The sequence below is a fragment of the Geospiza fortis genome, unplaced genomic scaffold, assembly GCF_000277835.1.
Source record: "Geospiza fortis unplaced genomic scaffold, GeoFor_1.0 scaffold55, whole genome shotgun sequence".
In the NCBI taxonomy this organism is placed as follows: Eukaryota; Metazoa; Chordata; class Aves; order Passeriformes; family Thraupidae; genus Geospiza; species Geospiza fortis.
In genome coordinates, this window is record NW_005054308.1 from 8,757,799 (window position 1) to 8,776,576 (window position 18,778).

At 40.4% G+C, this 18,778-nt stretch overlaps 1 protein-coding gene across 1 annotated transcript in view; it reads right to left on the minus strand.

Moving 5' to 3' along the window:
- Positions 1-18,778, minus strand: part of RNF145 (ring finger protein 145) — a 43,793-nt gene that overhangs the window by 14,509 nt on the left and 10,506 nt on the right. The window contains exons 3-4 of the mRNA XM_005418772.2: positions 11,824-11,932; positions 2,959-3,050 (exon numbers count right to left, since the gene is read on the minus strand). Of these exons, the coding sequence (XP_005418829.1) occupies positions 2,959-3,050; positions 11,824-11,932 (201 nt within the window). The remainder of the gene's footprint in view (positions 1-2,958; positions 3,051-11,823; positions 11,933-18,778) is intronic.

Below are 18,778 nucleotides of genomic sequence, written 5' to 3' on the forward strand. Positions count from 1 at the left end.
AATTGTCTAAAGTTACTTGTCATGGGAAGGAGAATTGTACACACCATCAAAGGAAATGCATGGAGCACTTTCTCTGGAGGCTCCAACCTCCTCCCTGAATTCTCAACCCCTGCAGCAAAGGCATGAATGTCTCCAATGGAACTTTGCGTGATGGTACTTCCCATTTTAAAGTGAAGTAGCAGCACCTTAGTTCAGGACAGCCTATCTCTCTCTGCCATAAATCACACTTTATCTGCAGGTGGGGCTGCACAGCATCAGTCATCAACATCACACAGCAGGATCAGCCAGAGAAAGTAACCTCACATCAAATCACAGATTTGAACACTTGAGGTATCTGCTATGACTATCAAACCCAGATGAATGTTTGCACCCTGAAAACTGAAATGCTATGGCCTGAAAACTGGCAGACACAGCTAATGAACCCAACTGCTGTAACACCCCTGGAAGAGACCAACCAGGGTCCTCTGCTAGGGAATGAGGCAATGAGGAAGAAATCGACTGTGTGAAGATCCTGCCCATTCTTTTCCCTTCCCCAAACCTCCACAGATACATTAAACATTGCTGACAGGTAGCCAGAGCCTCCCAGTGCATAAGCTAATGGAAAATGTTCAACAAGAAAGCTGACATGGTACAGCCACTTGGAGTAGAGAAGCATCTTTGTTTCATTCACAATTTTAGAAAGCTGATGTCAACAAAGTCCCTGGCTACATCAGTGACTTACTCAAAAACAAGGTATCCTAAGGTTAATATAAAACCCCATTACTGTGCCGTAAGAATAAGCAAGTCTTCATGGTAGCATCACTTGCAAAACCACACAGCAGCTTTGAGAAGTTCACAGCTGATGTGCTCCAAAGTAGCTCACTCATCCAAGGGGCCATCTCCAAAGACATTTATTTCTCCCATCCAGCACTTAGGAACACTTTATTATCCCTAGACAATAGTCATTTAACTGAGTTGAATGCAGGGGAAGAAATGACTGTGAGATCCCATTCAGAAAGTATTAATGAACAAAAGCATAAACAAAGGTTACTTCTGTGAACCAACTGATACTGTACATCACTCCCTTAATTCTGACCAGAACTTCAGGAACCAGAGCTGTACCAGTAGCACCATTATTCCATTCCCTCATGCACCTGCTTTGGTGCCTGCCAGCAGTGCTGCAGCACAACACCCTGTCAGAAGGTGTGAGAAAAAGATGGTGCAAAGCACCTGTACATTAATTATGCTGTGAAGATGACACCACTCAGTGCTGTGTATTCCTGAAACTCCACTGAATAAATAACCTTGTATACAACAAATCTTGTATACAACAAATGAAAACATTTTCTATTTATACAGAACACTGTCAAGCCTCACAGGCCACTTTCACAAGTCTTCCCCGAAGATGACTGCTTGTCATCAAGACCAAAATTACATGTTCAAGTTGGCTTTGAAAGAATAAGGAAAATTAAGAATAGGGACATTAAATATGTTAACACATACACATTTGCTAGTACAGTCACAAGCACCTATTTCTGAAACACAATTACAGTAAGGGGACACTTTAGTCTGATACCCACTACAACCCAAAACTGTATTGAATAAAACCATTATCTTTTTCTCGCTTCTTTTTAGTGTCTATTAAACCTAGATGCAGCATGTTGGGTTTGACTCTTGGTTTAGTTTTCAAGTGTTACTGAATGACACAATGCCTCCTGATTTCTTCCTGCCCAGGCCTGCATGATGCATTCTGAGGCATTCTGCTTTACCATGGAACCCTGCACTGCACCTGGGAGAGATTCACAGGACTAATTACAAACATTTTCTCATAAAAAACATGCCAGAAGCTTTAGCTGTACTTTGGCATCATTTGACAAGACAGGAAAATATATCTAGACATTCAGAAGAGAGATGAAATTATATCTAAATAATATTTCCTTGAAAATTACCAGCATTACTTCTATTAAAAATATTAAAATCAAAGACAAATGCCACATTTGAAAGTAAAGATGCAGGCAAACAGGAGACGGGTAAATTCTGTCAGACCTAACATACTGTAAAGTGGTAAACCCATTTTTATCTGCCAGTAGCAGCTGCAAGTAAACAGAAAGCAGCTGAGTTTTGCCAACAGTAGTACATGGCTGACTAAATCTGTCAATAATCTGATGGAAACCATAGATCTTAGTGAAAGGAATTAAGGAAGATTTTTCTTGCAAGCTTGTCTCAGGCTTCATTTTAAAATACACATGGTGTGTGTGTGTATGTGTATTCCAGTATCCTCTCAGGAGAACATATGGTTTGGTGTAGCAACCTTAACACTGAATTTATTCTCTTCCAGTCAAAGTTCAAAGGGTAAGGAAAGACTCTGGGAAGTCCAATTCTTCATCATTTATTTGGGATTTTTAGGTAGGGAAGTCATCTCTGCCATTAATCAAACAATTTAAATGTGTTTGACTTGTTATTCCTTAACTCTTTAATTAGAAATATCCTCAGGACTCTGTAAAAAAAACAGTAGCCTGTAGTCCCATGCTCACACCCATAAATGTATTTAATCAGATTTTGTAAGAGAATGACATTGTTTAGCTATAAAGCCAATGAAGAATTTATGTGTACAACACATGAACTGACAAAAACACTACAAATGCACATAACTATTGAAATTTCTACAGCACTTTCCACATAAAGGTTATTATAGACACTCCAGTTGTGAATCAGACTGCATAGTCTGAGAATAACAGGGGCAGAGCATAACAACCAGACCTGGAAAGTATTTCAGAGCTGCAGGTATGGGGTGTTGGTAAATCAGTGGCATAGAAAAAGCCAGGCAGGATACAGCTGTCCTCCCATGCCTCTTGCATATTAATAAGAATCACAACAAGTTAAAGTAATAAAAGAGATTTGAAACAAAGAGGTACAACATGCGTATGTTCCAATTAAGAGAATTAGAGCTCTCTCCTCTCAATTATTTGAAGCACTTACCTACTAAAGCAGTCATGAAACGGTTCATGGAGAGAGGCTCCAAGTACATTGGTCCTTCATAGCCTGATTCCAGTTCGCTCCTCACATAATCCCTAAAAACACAAACCCACAAACTGTTATGATCCATCTGATTCAGACAAGAAGCAATTTATTCATTCCACATATATGTAACTTCAGTGTACATCACAGCCACAAATTAACTAAACTGCAAAAAGCAGTATTAACACTGCCGTTCCAGCAGCCGAGCTGATGGAAGGATCCAACTGAGGCATGACTTAAGGGAGAGCAGAATTATCTGTAATTAGACTCACTGGCAGAGCTGTAAAAATCCTTTGGGACATCTAAGCAGTTCTTCAGAGCGTGGCCTCAAAACTGCTTATTGACAAAGCCTCTTAGGCACCATTCCATTTTTAAGTATCCTTATTAAGTGTTTTTCTTCCTAACAATAATTTCTTTTCCCACCAGCAATGTGTGAAAAAAATTTTGAGAGCTTGACAGAGAGATCTTCCAATTCAATACTTATAGTATTTTGCACTTAAGAAGTGCTTTACATTCAATTAAAAGATAAGTATGAAGGAAAAACAATAGTCATGGACTAGAGTCAGGAACAGAGTTGCTACATCACCCTTTTGTCCAACACAATCTGAAAGTTTAGTTCTATCCTACCAGACACCCACAAACTGATAAAACACTATTGACAGACACAGTAAGAGAGCTTGAAAATCTCCCAGAATTCCCCTCAGAAAAGGTGGGCTGGGAGGGTTGGCTCTGGCAAACAAAGTGCAAGGTAAGAACCTGAGGACCCTGGGCAGTTTTCCGTTGTTGGTGGCTATCCATTGGCTCTGCCCTTGAGTAGGTTAACACATCAACAGAACTCAGATATGAACCTCAAACAAAAAGCAGGTATTTCACACCTTCAGAAGCTGATCCTGGACCAGCACAGCAGGAATTCTGCAGTGGCTCCCTAATCTGCCATCAGACAGCAGGCAATACTCCTCACCTTCCACATCCAGCCCTGTGACCCTTCCTGCTCCACCCTCGTCAGGGCACCACCAGCTCTGGCATCAGCAGCACAAAACCCTGCGTTTGTTTCTGTCTGATCCTGTCCAGGACTCACATGTACCTGCATCACATCCTGGGAATGCCAGACAAACACACTTGGTCTGACCCCGCATGGAGCTCACAGTCTGTTTGCTCGAGGGGCAATTCAGTTATTCTGTGTTTATTTTTATCACTGAGGCCAGCCACACTTGCTGGGAGCAGATGCAGACAAAGCACAGCAAAACAAGACTAAAAACCACAGCCAACACAAGAAACTGCTCTTTTTATTTTAGTGCAGAAATAGATGCAATTTAGTGCTACTGGGAACATTCAGTTCTCCCCAGAAATGTGGGAATATACCCTGCTCCTAGGATTAACTTGCTACCCTAAGCAAAGGTATTCACATTTTCACTTGCAAAAAATCTCTGGAATTCAAGATATAAATCTCAAAGTACTAAAACAAACACTTCAAAGCCTGTTCTTCGTAGCTGACAACACTGCCTACTCAGAGCAGCTTTTCAAGTGTCATAGTATATGTGAGGTATGTTGAAATGAGTTCTTTAGACTGCAACCTACAATTAAAAGCACATGAGGAGTGAAAAGGCACCTAAATGACAATTCTAGACAGAAATCTTCCCACTGTTCTCCAGGTACAGCTAAACCCAAGTGGTTTTTTTTCCACCTTCCCAAATCCATAAGGTTGTAATCCTTTGGGCAAATTGATTATTTTTATTTATTTTCATCATATGGACCAGCAGTAAGCACTTTCTGAAAGTATCAGCAACACAAACAGGATAATCCATCAGTTACAGAAGAGAGAAAAAAATAACAGCCCTTGCAAGATACTAGAGATGGCTTTTTGTCTTAGCAAAATCATGTTCCATCCTCAAATTTTGGCTGGAAACATTGCCTATTTCTAAGCTGCTGGAAGGAAAGCAGTGAAGACATCAAGTTTCTTCTATATTTGTTAGGAAACAGGTTATAAAATCATCCAGGATACCAAATGCAGGCAAGATGACCTTACACAACTTAGCCAAGAGACACGAACAAAGCTGCACTTACAGTTGCTTCTTGAACACCAGAACGTGCTTGGAGATGACCCAAATTTCCTCAAGCTGCATTTCTTGCTGTTGTCTGATTCAGTCATCTGCACAGAGGTCTGCACTTGCCTGAATTCTCTAAGTAACTCTCAATTATAACTGAGTTTTAGGCCCACCAGTTTGGAGAAGCAATGTTTTAAGATCTCCTAAATTTTTTAAACAGTATTTTTAGCTGATGGCTGAATGAGGAAAGTGAAAGCAATGATTCTCCTATTACCAGTACAAACACAAGGATCTTTTGGCACAGACACCAATCAGAAGATGCCTCAAACAGCTGCAGTGCCATACAAGATGCTGAAAAAAGCAAGTGCCTGCACTCAATTTTGATCAATTAAAACTGTATTAATCTCCAGCTTTTACATTTGAGGATTGTTCACTTTACTGTAGCAGTGTAAGAAAACAAGAAGGCTGAAATCATTATTTACTAGTTAATGAAATGACTGAAACTACATTACTTTGGAAAATTAGGATTTAAGAATAAAGCTTAGATCAGATTCATTCTGCAGAGTCATTCCCAGCCTCATTTAATCCAACTGCTGGCCTGTTAACAGGTACCCATGGACAGTCAGGACTAAATTGCTCCAAAGCTGATCATTTTTCACATGTGATCGTTTCTTTGTTACTGAAGTACAAAAAGGTCTTCCATCACTAAAAATGTGCTTTATAATTGACTGACATAAGGTACAGTGGTTATCTGACCTAACTGACTCATATTGCTGACATTTACTTTGGGTGATTAATCTGCACTGTCAACATCAAACACACTCTCATAGGTTTCTAATGTCTACAGACAACCTTAAAATTAAGTGTATTTTAAGCTTGTCCAGAAGAAACAATTCAGTCTCTTGCTCCCACCCTTCTCATTTTAAGCTCTGTGAGGCTCAACACACCTGGGATACAATCATAATAAAACTGCAAAACATGAAATAAGACCATTATGTGAACTCCAGTTTTAGCATTAACAGTGTGTTTAATCTTATCATTTCTATTCTGCATCAGTTATTTTTCCCAAGCTGCTTTTTGCTGGAAATGGGTAAAAGAAATGTGATTCTTCTAAGCAAGACATTAGTGCTACTACATATGAAATAAAACCACCATCTACCTTCCTTGTCAGGAGCAACAGGACTGTGGTAAATTAATTTAGTTCACTGCATTCTTTCAAACTGCATTCTTTTGTCTGAGTAATTTTCCTTAGCATGAGTAGCTGAAGCTGCTGGAGTCTTCAGCCTCAAGCTGCAAGCTCCACCTAGGAAAGCTGAACTTATCTTGAACTCCTGCTCAGTTACATGAAGGGAGGCCCTGGGAGCAGTGTGAGCTCTGGGTCACAGCAGAAGCTGCAACCCAGCCAAATAAAAGCAGCCAACACCCACCTGGAGACAGAGAAAGAATCCAACAGGGAGCAAGAAGATCCCAGACCAAAACTCACCACTGGACCAAGGGGTGTGTGCAAAGCACACCAAGAGTGGATGCAGCATGGGTGCATTGACTGTGAGGGTACAAAGGCTGAGATATTTTTGTGTTCTGGGTCCCTGGCTGCTGGCACCCAGCTCAAGCTGTTCCTACTGCTGTGCCACTCTATTATTAAACTAATTTTTGTTGGAATTGGAAACTGCTGCAGGAAACCACTTTCACAACTTCTTGTCTCCCAACACCCAAGTGCTGGCACCAGGCGAGTTCACCAGGTACCTCTGGAGCAGGAGGCATTGAAGGGTGAGTGTTGAAACTCCCCAGGCAGATTTGGAGAAGGTCCTGCAGTGGGTTTGAGCCCCTCTCAGTATTGGGGTGTGTTTGAGTCTCCCCTCTAGTGCAGCTCACTCACAGCTGCACAGCCTCATCGCAGAGTAATGTGCACACAGAAAGGGGATTCAATTCCACATGTAAGAATAGAGTTCAAGTCCCTCATAGCAATGGGAAATCTAATTCTTCAGATACAAACTGCTGGCCAAATCTGACACCAAGACTGGACCCAGCTGCACCTACACTCCTCTCTGAACCTCCTGACTCCACAGGAGGGTCTCCCTGACAATCTTTTTTGCTGCTTTTTCTTTATTCTTTCTGGTAACAGGGAACAAAGTCAGCGTAGAAAAGGGGATGCCCTTGGCCAAGGTACTGCAAAATTGAGAAAAGATTTATGGTACAGCTCAATTATCTAAAGAGCACACAGTGGCCTTGTGCCAGGAGGAATGGCCATATATTACTAGGACAGCTGGTGGGGGCCCCAGGAAATTTGGCCACTACATGGAACTCTCAATCAATTAAGACTCACTTATTTACGACTCCGCTTAGAGGATAAAAGCCCTGGACAAATGCATTGGTGCTTGAGGGAAAGAAAATTGGATACACCAGGCTCATGTCAAACAGGGGTGAGTAACCAGCCAGCTAATGAATGATGGCACTATGAAGAACTGATACTCTGAAGAGATGGAGTGGGACAGCTCACTCACCACTCTTAGTGCTGTTAACCCAGATGAGCACAGCTGCATGGCCAAGTACATAATCAGTGCACAATTCAGTGTGGTATAAAGTTAACAGGACTAAGGAGCAGCTAATTCACAGAGACTGTTAGGGGCTGGGTAACCCAGCCCCTAAAGCTCTGTAAAACCCAAAGAAGGAGCTCTCATTTTTTGTTGTGAATCCAATACAGCTCATGATCCAACCACTGCCTCACTGCCCAGCACAATGAGCTCAGCCACCAGCCCTCCACAGGTAAGGGAGGAGCTGATCCCACAATTTCTGAAATCAGCACTAGCTCTTAGCTGCATCCAAGCATAATTGTAGATACAATCTATGGTAGCCACAACCACAAGAGAAGGGGAAGGGTGTATCTTACACATTGAAATAAAAAAAAAAAAAGTTGAGAAAATGCAACTGATTTTGAGAGAGAATTCAAATGATGGTGGTATGCAGCCAATTTCCCATATAGCCCCAGAGTAATAATAGCAGAGCTTTTGTCTCAACAATATGCACAACATCAGAATACACCACAGACCCAATCCCTGCATTAGGATTGAATCATGATGGAACTGCTCTCTACCCACCAGAGCTGAGTATGGGCCCAACAAAACAGTATCAAATGGCAGAGTGTCAATGTTGATGTGCGTGTTGCTGGAGAACAACAGGGATTTATTCGTGAAAGTAAAACCATCAAAGCTCAAGACATTTGTTTTGACACTGAACAAAGTGTCCATCACTTGAAATGCATTCCAAAGAAAGCCCTGAAACTGTACTTGCCTATGATGGAAAAGGATGTGTTTGTGTAAGAACTCTTTGTAATCTTATGTTTATAAATAATATCACTATAGGGACAATAATCATTCAATTACTTCTAAATGTAGAAACACTGTAGGATGCAATTTTAATTATTCAGCTCCTATTATGTCCAATCAATGGTTACAGTCCAATTATACTTAAGCTAAAATTTACTACCTATCCCCATCAGAATGAATCCTGCACTGGTGAGGAAGCCACTAAAACCTGATGATCCGTATCAACTGCTGGAACGTGGCCAAAATGATGGACAAAAAATTCTAGTCACCATTCAGTGCAGAAGAGATGCATCATGTCTTGGAAAAAGTGAAGAAGAAGGCACAACACTGATGGTGGAAAACTCTTTGGGTTGTCACCAACAGCAATGTAATCTATATTAAGATGCTCCATCCTTGTTCACTCTGCTTATATTGTGCCTGTTGCTTGCAATAACGCTGTATGTGAGATTAAGGGTTGTCTTTAAAGACTGTGAGTTCCTTCTGACACATGAGGTGGAATGCTTAATAAAAAAAGCAGGACTGTTGTGTTCTTTTAACTGTATTCTTTTGTCTGAGTGGCTTTGGTTAGCAAAAGTAGCTGAAGCTGCTGGAGTTTTAGGCCACAAGCTCCAAACTCTCACCAGCTCCAAGCTCCCACCTAGAAAAGTCAAACTTGTCTTGAACTTCTGCTCAGTTACATGAAGGGAGGCCGTGAGAGCAATGTGAACTGGAAGATAAGGAGGCCATAACTCAGCAGGAGCTGCAACCCAGCCAGATAAAAGTAGCCAACACCCAAATGGAGGCAGAGAAAGAATCCAACATGGAAAAAGAAGATCCCAGACCAAAACCCACCACTGGGTCAAGGGGTGTTTGCAAAGCACATGAAGAGTGGATGCAGGGTGCCTTGACTGGAAGGGTACAAAGGCCCAAGGATTTGTGTGCTCTGGGTCCCTGGCTGGAGGCACCCAGCTCAAGCTGTTCCTATTACTGTGCCACTCACTTACTAAACTTATTTCTCCTGAAATTGGAGACTTCTGCAGGAAACCTAAGGCAAAGAGATTTCATTAAATTGGATTTTCGTTTTTTAAAGCTGACTTCTCTTCTTTCCATAAACAGATGGTATGTTACTTCCACCCAAATTGCCAGGTTAGCATGCTACATACAAATGTAGCATCTTCTGGGGTTCTCCAAGTATTCACAAATATTACCTAAACCATCTTTACACATTAAGGTAATTCTCAGCTCAGCAGGTAAGGAAACAAAACATTTAAAAATTAAATAACTTGTCAAGGTCACATAAACCTGGAAGTCTGAAGTCAGAGCTTAACTATAAAATTCAGATGATCTTATTCCCAGGCTTGCAGATGAAGTGCAAGCTATTTCTGGGGTGGAAAAAAAGCACTGAAAGCTGAAGTCTTTCAACAGCTCAGAATTTCCAGGACACTGCAGAGTCACAAGTGCCAGATGATTCTGGTCTTGTTCTATAATTTGCACTAACCAAACTGGCCTCAATATAAGACCTCTTCATTGGTCTTAAATAGCATCCCAACTGGTAGTGCATGCAAGCAAGTCCCTGGAAGTTTTCAGCTCTGAGCAGAATTACTAACAAAAAACACTGAAAAACAGTTTGCACATGTGACTACTGTATGTCTTGTAATGATCAGGCTGCTGAATAGAAACATAAGTTGGAACTGGATAGCTTTGGCAATAAGAGGCATGGCTCTGCCAACAGATATGTTTGTCACATTTTACTATTTTCACTATGAAAACTAATGGGATTCAAAACTTCTTTTGTAGGGCTAATTCAAGTGTCACTCCCCACATATGATTCCCTGACTGTACAAAGGCTTCAGCTGAGAGCCCCTTGCACTGTGCTTCCTTCCAATCCAAACCAGCCCAGGGAATGGGTAAGCTCACTCAGAGGTGTCAGCAGCTACATTTGCCTTGCAAAATACCTTGGGAATACTGCTGGACTATTTGAATCCATAACATCTTTTAATTAAATATATTTTTTGTGCTAGTTGATGCAAGATTTAATTAAAGTCTTCATTAACTCGCTCCAGGAGCACCAAATAGAGAAAGCTTAGTAGGAGCACACAGAACAGTCCAAGCAGTATTTACTAAATATGTTACAATAAAGCCTATTAAGTCTCAAACCTCACAAAGCAACAGAAGTCAGAATTCCTATTACACAGAAATACAAACAAGGTATTAGAAGCAAACACAGTACTATCCTTAATGTATCAACCAAATGCATAACATCTCCCTTTCTTCTAAAAAATTTAAAGACCTGGAGTGGCATAAACACCTCCAGCTGTAAATGTTCTGCACCAAAGCCCTGTGTCTGATGGGCATTTGTTACCAGATTTATTACTTCAACACTTAAATAATGTTTAGGTTGCTTTCTCTAATTTGTAAGCCTTTAACCCTCTAAGAAACACCCACAAACTGCATCTATAACAACTCAGGACTCCCCTGAGGATGACAAATAAACCCTTTTTTCCTTCCTACCAAGAGGCTACAACTCCTCTCTTGTACACTCATCCTTTCCAGGAAATCACTAACTGCAGCTCTGACAGCCACAACAGCGACATGTCAAATCATCACAAAACCTTCATTAACACTCCCCTGAACTGCAACATATCAAGAAAAACATTCTAGCAAATGCTCTGGAACAACAATTTTGATGTGGAAATAACAAAACTATCATTTCCATTAAATCAATTGAAAGCATATTTTTAAATGCTTCCCAACAGCAGGCAGCAAAATAAGTCAGGCTCAAATCCATATTTTCAAAACTTCCCATGCGAAGCCTTTAATGTGATGGCAGTGTCTTTGGTTCCAATTAAACATTGTGTCAGTAGGAAAGTTTACACTGGCTTTCAACACATTTAGCTGGGGCCAGAGAAAGATGGTTGATTCTGTCTTGTTTGACTCAGAGTTCTCCAGACTCCTGCTCTGTGTTTTAGACCCTAAACACCTGCATCTACTGTAAATTCAAATTTGTGTAATACATTTTAAGAATAAATTCCACTACTACTTTGCTTTTACTGGATTCCAGATCTCTATTTGCTCTCTCTCCTGAGGTGCCAGGAAACTAAAAGTAACATCCTGTCTGCTGTGTAAAACACCCCAGTGCTGAAAGCATTTTAGCTGAGCCACTGAGTAACTTAGATTACTGCATCAGAGGCCACATTTAGTCTTGTGGTAAGTGCTTTCTCTTCTTAGATTGGTGGGCATTACACTCCCCAGACAAGCAGCTCAACATTCCTGGTGTTTTTTCAATGACTTCAAAGAACTACTTGACTGCATATTTAATTCTGTAAACTTTTCAAAAGACAAAGAACAGCAAGATAAGTTTAGGCGTCTCATACAGAAAAAAGGCCTCCACAAAATCATTTATAGAAAATGGTAACAAAATAACTGTTATTTTTCAAATGTCCAGACCAAGGTAAAAAAATTAATCCATTTATCCTTACCTGGAAATTTGGTGCCCAGCATAAAGCAGCAGTGCAGTCAAAAAGTACAGGTAAAGCTGAACCAGGTGTTGCCTTGGTAAAGTTAGGAGCACAACACTTAAGATGTAACCTGTAACAAAAAGCAGAAGCTGATATTTAAAAAAATGCTATCTAACACCGAATTAAAATAACACTTAGCATGTTCACAATTTAAGATGGGGACACAGAGGCTTTACTCCATATTAGTCATATTAAAGCCCACTCCAGCTATCAGGGTTGCATAAACCAAGGACAAGACCTGCCACAGTCTGGGATTTGTAGCTTTTTATCCCAGCAGTTCCTGCACTTCTCATTAGCATTTAGTGAGGCTGTTGAAAATGACCCAATCCAGCTTTACTCTTAAAGACCACAGCCTGGCTGCTCAGCAACCTCTCCAACAAGCAGAACCCTGACCCTTATTTTCACAAGGATCTTTATTTTCATAAGGATTTCACTCAGAGACCTACAAAAAGCAGCACTTTGAAGTCCACTCCATAAGTGGGTGGTGCATGTCCAAACTCCTCCTTTCCAGACAAGCTGCAGGTCAAAAACCCAGCTCATGGTGCCCTCACAAATATTTATTTCCAAGCTCTCTCTCCATCACTGCAGTGCACTTGTGCCCCTTCTGAAGGTCAGCTCAAGTGCCTGGCACTGAAATCCATTTAGGAAAACAACCCAGCAACAGCCAACAACTCCCCTGAAGCTAAGAAAAAAAATGCTAGAGAAGAACAGATCCTGACCCTCACAGCCACACCAGTCATGTCACATTTAAAGTTTCATACATTTATTCAGCAACATCAGGCACGGTCTTTTTAGCTAATTTATATTTCGAGCTTTTGAAATATATTTAATAATGCAACTCTAGATTAAGCAGTCATAAGCAGTGGCACAACCAGATACTATAAAACAGCTGGGGAACACAGCATGTTCCACTATTTGAAAAAGATATTTCAGAGTCAGTATTTATGAAGAAGTATTTCAAGGCTGCTTAGAATCTGCCACGTTCAATAAGCCACCTCTGTAAAATTCTACCAACAGTGTGTCTTCAAAATCTTGCAAGATGCTCGCAGAAAAGACAACAGACACACAGGATGGCAAGCAGAGAGAGATCAATTCAGATAAGACAGATTACAGGATCAATTATAGACAAAGTCTATTTACTTACCTTTCTAAAATACCAGTATATCATTTATGTATTTAACATTAAAGATAGTTTTTCAATCACCTTCATGAAGTGGATGTGACAAGGTGCACATTTGTCTCGGGATGTCTTTTTTAAAAAGCTGAAATAATTGGTAGTATCTTTTATTAAAAATCAAGTGTCATACAAGTCACTAATTCTGTACAATCTCACTTTGACCAGAGGGCTGGAGCACCTCTCCTGTGAGGACAGGCTGGGCGAGCTGGGGCTGTTCAGCCTGGAGAACAGAATCATTTTTATTTTGAGCTTTGTTAAAGGGGCCTGAAACACAGCACTCCATCAGTTTCCTTCTAGTAACTCTTTTATACAGAATAACTTGCTTCTTCTTACAGCACATCAGATGTTCCACACCATCAGTTTTCTTCACAAACACCTGCGTTTGCTGGAATTCCTGTTCACGACCTTCCTTCTACCAAACACGCAAATGACAAGAGCAGGAACTGCTCAGCAGTCTCCATGAAGACATTTCACTACCTTGCACCACACCACAGCCTCAGGAGCCAGCTGCAGAGCTCTCAAACCATCTGCAGCCGTTCCTACATCTCACCTCTGCTACATTCACCCCTGGATTCCTTGGGGAGGGACAATTCTCCCTGAGGAACAACCCACAACCATCTCTCATTCCAGCACAAGTCAAATCTCTCTAAACCTTTCCTTCTCACTGTAGCCTGTGACTCACCTTCAGGTGGAGAATTAAATGGAGTTTATTATGCAGCCTTTTATTCCTCTATCACTCTATAAATAGTTTTAGAATACCTGTTTACTGTATCTGTATTTAAGCTCTATCATCTTTACCTTATTCTATCACAAGAAAAGTCTGCTCCTTGGCCATGTGATGATGTACCTGAGCAAGGGCAGGATCATTTCTGTAAAAGTAACACGTTTTAGAGGGCAGTAACAAAGATGTGATACAATGATGCAAGGACTTTAGATATCACTGAAGTTCATTCTTCTCTACATGATCACAAATGTAATCAAAATACTTAGTATCCTTCAGGATACAATGAAGGAGTGCAAAAAAAAAAAATAAAAGGCTAAATTAAAAGATGAAGCAAGTGCTGTCACAGTGCCTCCTAACCAGCAGGCTTCCACACTGCACAGATGCTCAGATCTGTGCAGGGAAGCAGCACGAGACAGCCAAGGTTACTGCAGAAGCTTCTGCAATGAACTCCACTGCTCAGGAGCTTGGGCTGGAATGTAAATGTTCACTTTGAAGCAGCCATTTGGTTTAACTGTTAGACTTTGAAGAGGGGGGAGAGTAAGAGACATTTAAAGTAGTTCCCATTCAATCTTATTTACAATTTCCTCTTGTGACTTGGTAAGAGGGAGATTTCAGCACACTTCATACTGCAATATTTGCATTTTTGCTGCAGAGGCCCTATTCCCAAAGTGGTACCAACCTCATTTTTATCAACAAAGCTTCTGCCAAAAAAAAAAAGAGCCAAATAATTCTTTACCAACCCATCCAACTGCAGAAGGAAGAAAAGCTCAAATTCAGACATACTTTCAATAATATTCTATTGCCTTTGTTCTCATACAGACAAATGAAGTAATTAGTGTATGATGTAAATAAGATTCCACTTCAAGAAAAAAGAAAAGGACCAGGAAATGAAATTTCTCACAGTAGCTTTCTCATCTAAATCATTACACTCTGTTTTCATTTGCACCTCCTCTGCCAGAAGAAAACACGATGCTGAGAACATATATCCCTTTGGCGAGAGTCCCCACACACAAGGACTTACAGTCTGAGAAACAGTCATCTTACTGGGTAACCTCTGAGCAGGGGTTAACAATAAGTAACACTCACTTCCATCCAAATGCAGCTTTTGAGCTCTGTGTCAGCAGTGAGCACTCCCCTCCTTTGATTTGGGCTGTGCTATTTTTGCTCTTGGGACTTGGTGCATTGTCCCTTTTGACTCACCATGAACTTTTCTGTATGAAGCAAGCAGCAGGCTCAGGGAAACCCAACTCCTACCCCAGTAAAGGAATGGTTCTAACACACATTAAAAACAATAAACAAACAAAAAGGATAAAGAAAAGACAGAATAATCTTTCCTGAATACAGTCAGAGTGCCCCAGTGCCACAACACCAAGGAGACTTGCACCTTTATGCCTCCAGCTGTAAGGAGCATTAGAGCAGACATATTCTGCCAACCTTAAAAACACACAAATCCCCCACTCAGCTCCTATTCAGGACCACAAGGAAGCAGAGAATTCTACTGCCTCTCATGCAAGATGGTACAGATTTAGGCTCCACTGGAGAAAATAAACTGTGAAAATCATCCTAAGTAGAAAAGCAAAGTTAAACACTGCTAGACAAGAACATCGGTGCATTAACCAGTTCATGACCTCATTTACAACCTGTTGATTCAGCTCAGTGAAAACCTCTGGCTGTGCAGTGCCCATTGTTCAGTGAGCAGCAGCTCACAGACTGCCTTTCAGCAACCTCTCTCCATTTATGCACCACCAAGGTGTTCCCAGCTTCTCTCACCAGAATTACCTCTGCCGACTCAGGTGTCTGAGGTTTATTGACTGCACACAATGGAGGCTTCTGGAACATGATCAAAGTCACAACTCATCCTCTTTATGAAGCACTTTAGTGCTCATTTGCATGATTACAGATCCCTTGTGTCCATTTCATATTATCACTCACAGTTGCCTGCACATTTAGTCTAGAAGTGAGAACTTTGCACATCAAAGAGTTCATAACATTTCTTAATAAGGCCACACCAACTCTTGGAGTGCCAGAAAGTAGGAGCACAATTGCTTGGATTCTACCAGGAAATTAATTCAGGGGGCCCTACTTTTCTGTTTTCCCATATCCTGTGAGGGTAAAGGGTCCAGGATTTGCAAAGCAGCAAGTCCTGAGCCACAGGCTCCATCCCAACAGGCAGCTCTCCTGCCTCAAAGAGGGATCAGTGCACTCTGAGTTAGTCACTGCACTTCAGCCTAATCCTTGACTGTCCTCATTTCAGTTTGTTCAGACAAATATATGGCCACTACATGCAAGCGCCAACAGAACAGGACATACCTCTGAAAGCCTGCTTTTGAGATGGTAGAAGTACTACAGAAACAACTGGCAAATTTATTTTTAATTCTCAGGATAACCAATCACCAGACTGGTTACACTGCAATTTACACAGAGATTTCATAAATTGTCAATGTCTAAATCATCCATCTCAAGGCAAGATTTTTAAAAGATACATTTTTATATATCTGTCCTCCAGAAAATGCCAGAAAATTAGTTCAAAACTGAGAAAGCACGCATCTAAACATACTTGCACACATGGAAATTGGTATTTACTCAGTCATGGCTCAGAAAAACTATAAACAGAGATCAGAAATCCTGTTATCAACATCTGCACATCTCGGTGAAAATAATGCCAACAAAACAATTTATTCATTACTGGGGTACTGCCATCAACAGCTGTTTCTTCAATTTTTAAATGCATAACAGATTGGGTACTTTAAGTATAAATAATCCAAGAAATTGAGTTCTTTACAGAGATTTGCAGTATTGTCTGAACAAATAAAATGGACTTTTGATTCTAGTTCTGCCATATGATTCAGAGGGTCTTTATAAATCACTAAGATAAGCTGCAATGCTGTCATGAGACTGGCATTCAGAATCAAAAATTTTAAGCACCTCCTTTCAAAAAGGCTGTTAGGGGCTCCTTTTCAAAAAAAAAAAAAAAAAAAAAAAAAAAAAAAAAAAAGTAGCAATGTGGGTTTCCAAAAAAGAGAAATCAGCTTTATACAGAAAAGCTACCTGAAAGTATCCATATGCTGAGAAAGCTGCTTAGAAAAGCCTACAACACTTAGGGAGCAGTAAAGGAATCTTCAGTCCTGAGTCAGAAAATAAAAAAGGTTGTGCTGGATTTTGAGCATGGCACACTCTCTACCTCCTCCTGTGTCCTACCAACTGCAGCACACACTGCATTTTATCCAAGAAGAGAATGAGAAGACGTAACAAGTGATTATTTTAAGAAATAAAGACCAAGTCCATGTCATCAAATTGCACTTGATTAAAAATAGCTACAGTTTAAAATTAAAGAGTAACACTCAGAAAATAGTTCCACTAGCCATTTATCTAAGTGCTGCTGGCAGGAGAAAGACAGAAGACATGAGGCAGCAAAGCCAGAGATGCGGATTCTAAGCAGGACCTCATCTTTGTATGTATTAACTGTATTTACACATTTAAGTCATGCATGCTCTCTTACAATTTTAGGAAATTTGTCTCTGTAATGAACCAACTCATTTCTTCTCACACTGAAGCTTCACTTGGCACTTCTTACAGTGTTTGTACCAGAGTAGGGTATCTTTCCCCTTAAAAGGCAACATAAAAAAAGAAATCTAAATAAAAGATCTTCTACGTAAAGCACAAGAGCCTAAAGAGAAGTGGGCAGACCAAAGGGTGCAATCAGCACACAAGGGCAGGAAGTCCAGCAGGTTTCTCCTCCCTCAAGCCCCCCTCATAAAAGCAGCATCCATAACAAGTAGCTTGCACCTAGCAAGTGATGTGACCAAGAGATTAAAGTATTAATCATGCAGTTCAAGAAACTGTCATTACAAACAGGCTTGTGAAAGATGACACATCTCCCACCTATTCCAAATATTTAAATACCTCTTTTTTCCCTGAGAATTTATTTTTATTTTTGTAATGACAAAGAATACAGTTTAAGATAGAAAACTGCTCTATTTTTACTCTTGAGTAAGAAAACTCTGTATTTTGTGCAATTCTGTGCCTCACCCATGACAGTGACTTAAATTCCAAGCCTGACTCTGATTATAGGTTAAGCTCATGACTCTTTCCATCTAGCTCAGAGTATTTGCCACTTGGCACAAACAGCATTGCTTTGCCCTTCTTCACAGGAGGAAATTACGTGTTTTCAACTTTTTTCCACCTTCTCCACCAAAAGAGCACAAAAAGAAGTGTCTGTTTTCTCACAGTTGCTCTACAGTGCAGAAGAAAATGGAGAAGTCTGGCAGAAGTGCTAATCTGCCCTACACAGAGGTTTCACCAATTCTAACCAGAAATTTATCTCTGCTGTTTGCACTGCTCTGTGCATATTTAGTTAAATTTCATGCAGGTGAACTTGTGGTTAAGTGGTTATCAGGACTGAGTATTTTCCTTTGCTCAAGCAGATAAGGGCTGTTTTATGGAAAGATATGAAAAGTTGTTTAAAAGAACAAAGTACATTTTAGAAGCTTTTATTAAACTCACAGTACTGCTAACTGGAATGGGAATCACACAGGAACACACATCATTTCACTTGTTACATTTAAATAGAAAAGACACTCCTGGTAACCCCCAGTTCTGAACAAATTTCCGATTCTGTCTCCTTAGTTCCAGGAAAAGGTCCAGTATATAAAGATTGGTAGAGTTTATTAATTTTTAGGGCTCTCTAATCAAATTGTTCCTTGAGCATCTGCCCGAGATAGATGCACCCAATTTCCTCAGCTGCTGGAAGCACTTATATAGCACTATATATAGCACTACAAGATACTGGCTTGTAGAAGAAATTCTGTGATTGTTTGATATTGCAAAGCTGCCACTGCATTTGCTGATAGTGTTTCCTAACTGCAAATATGAACAGAGGATTTTTCTTTTTCCTAAATAAAGCAGATTAGTATGTTGAAACACATCCACGGTGAATTGTTGTTTAAATTATATGCTGGCAGTTAATTTCCTCAAATGCATCTTCAAAGAAGCTCAATTCTCCAAACTGGTGGAAA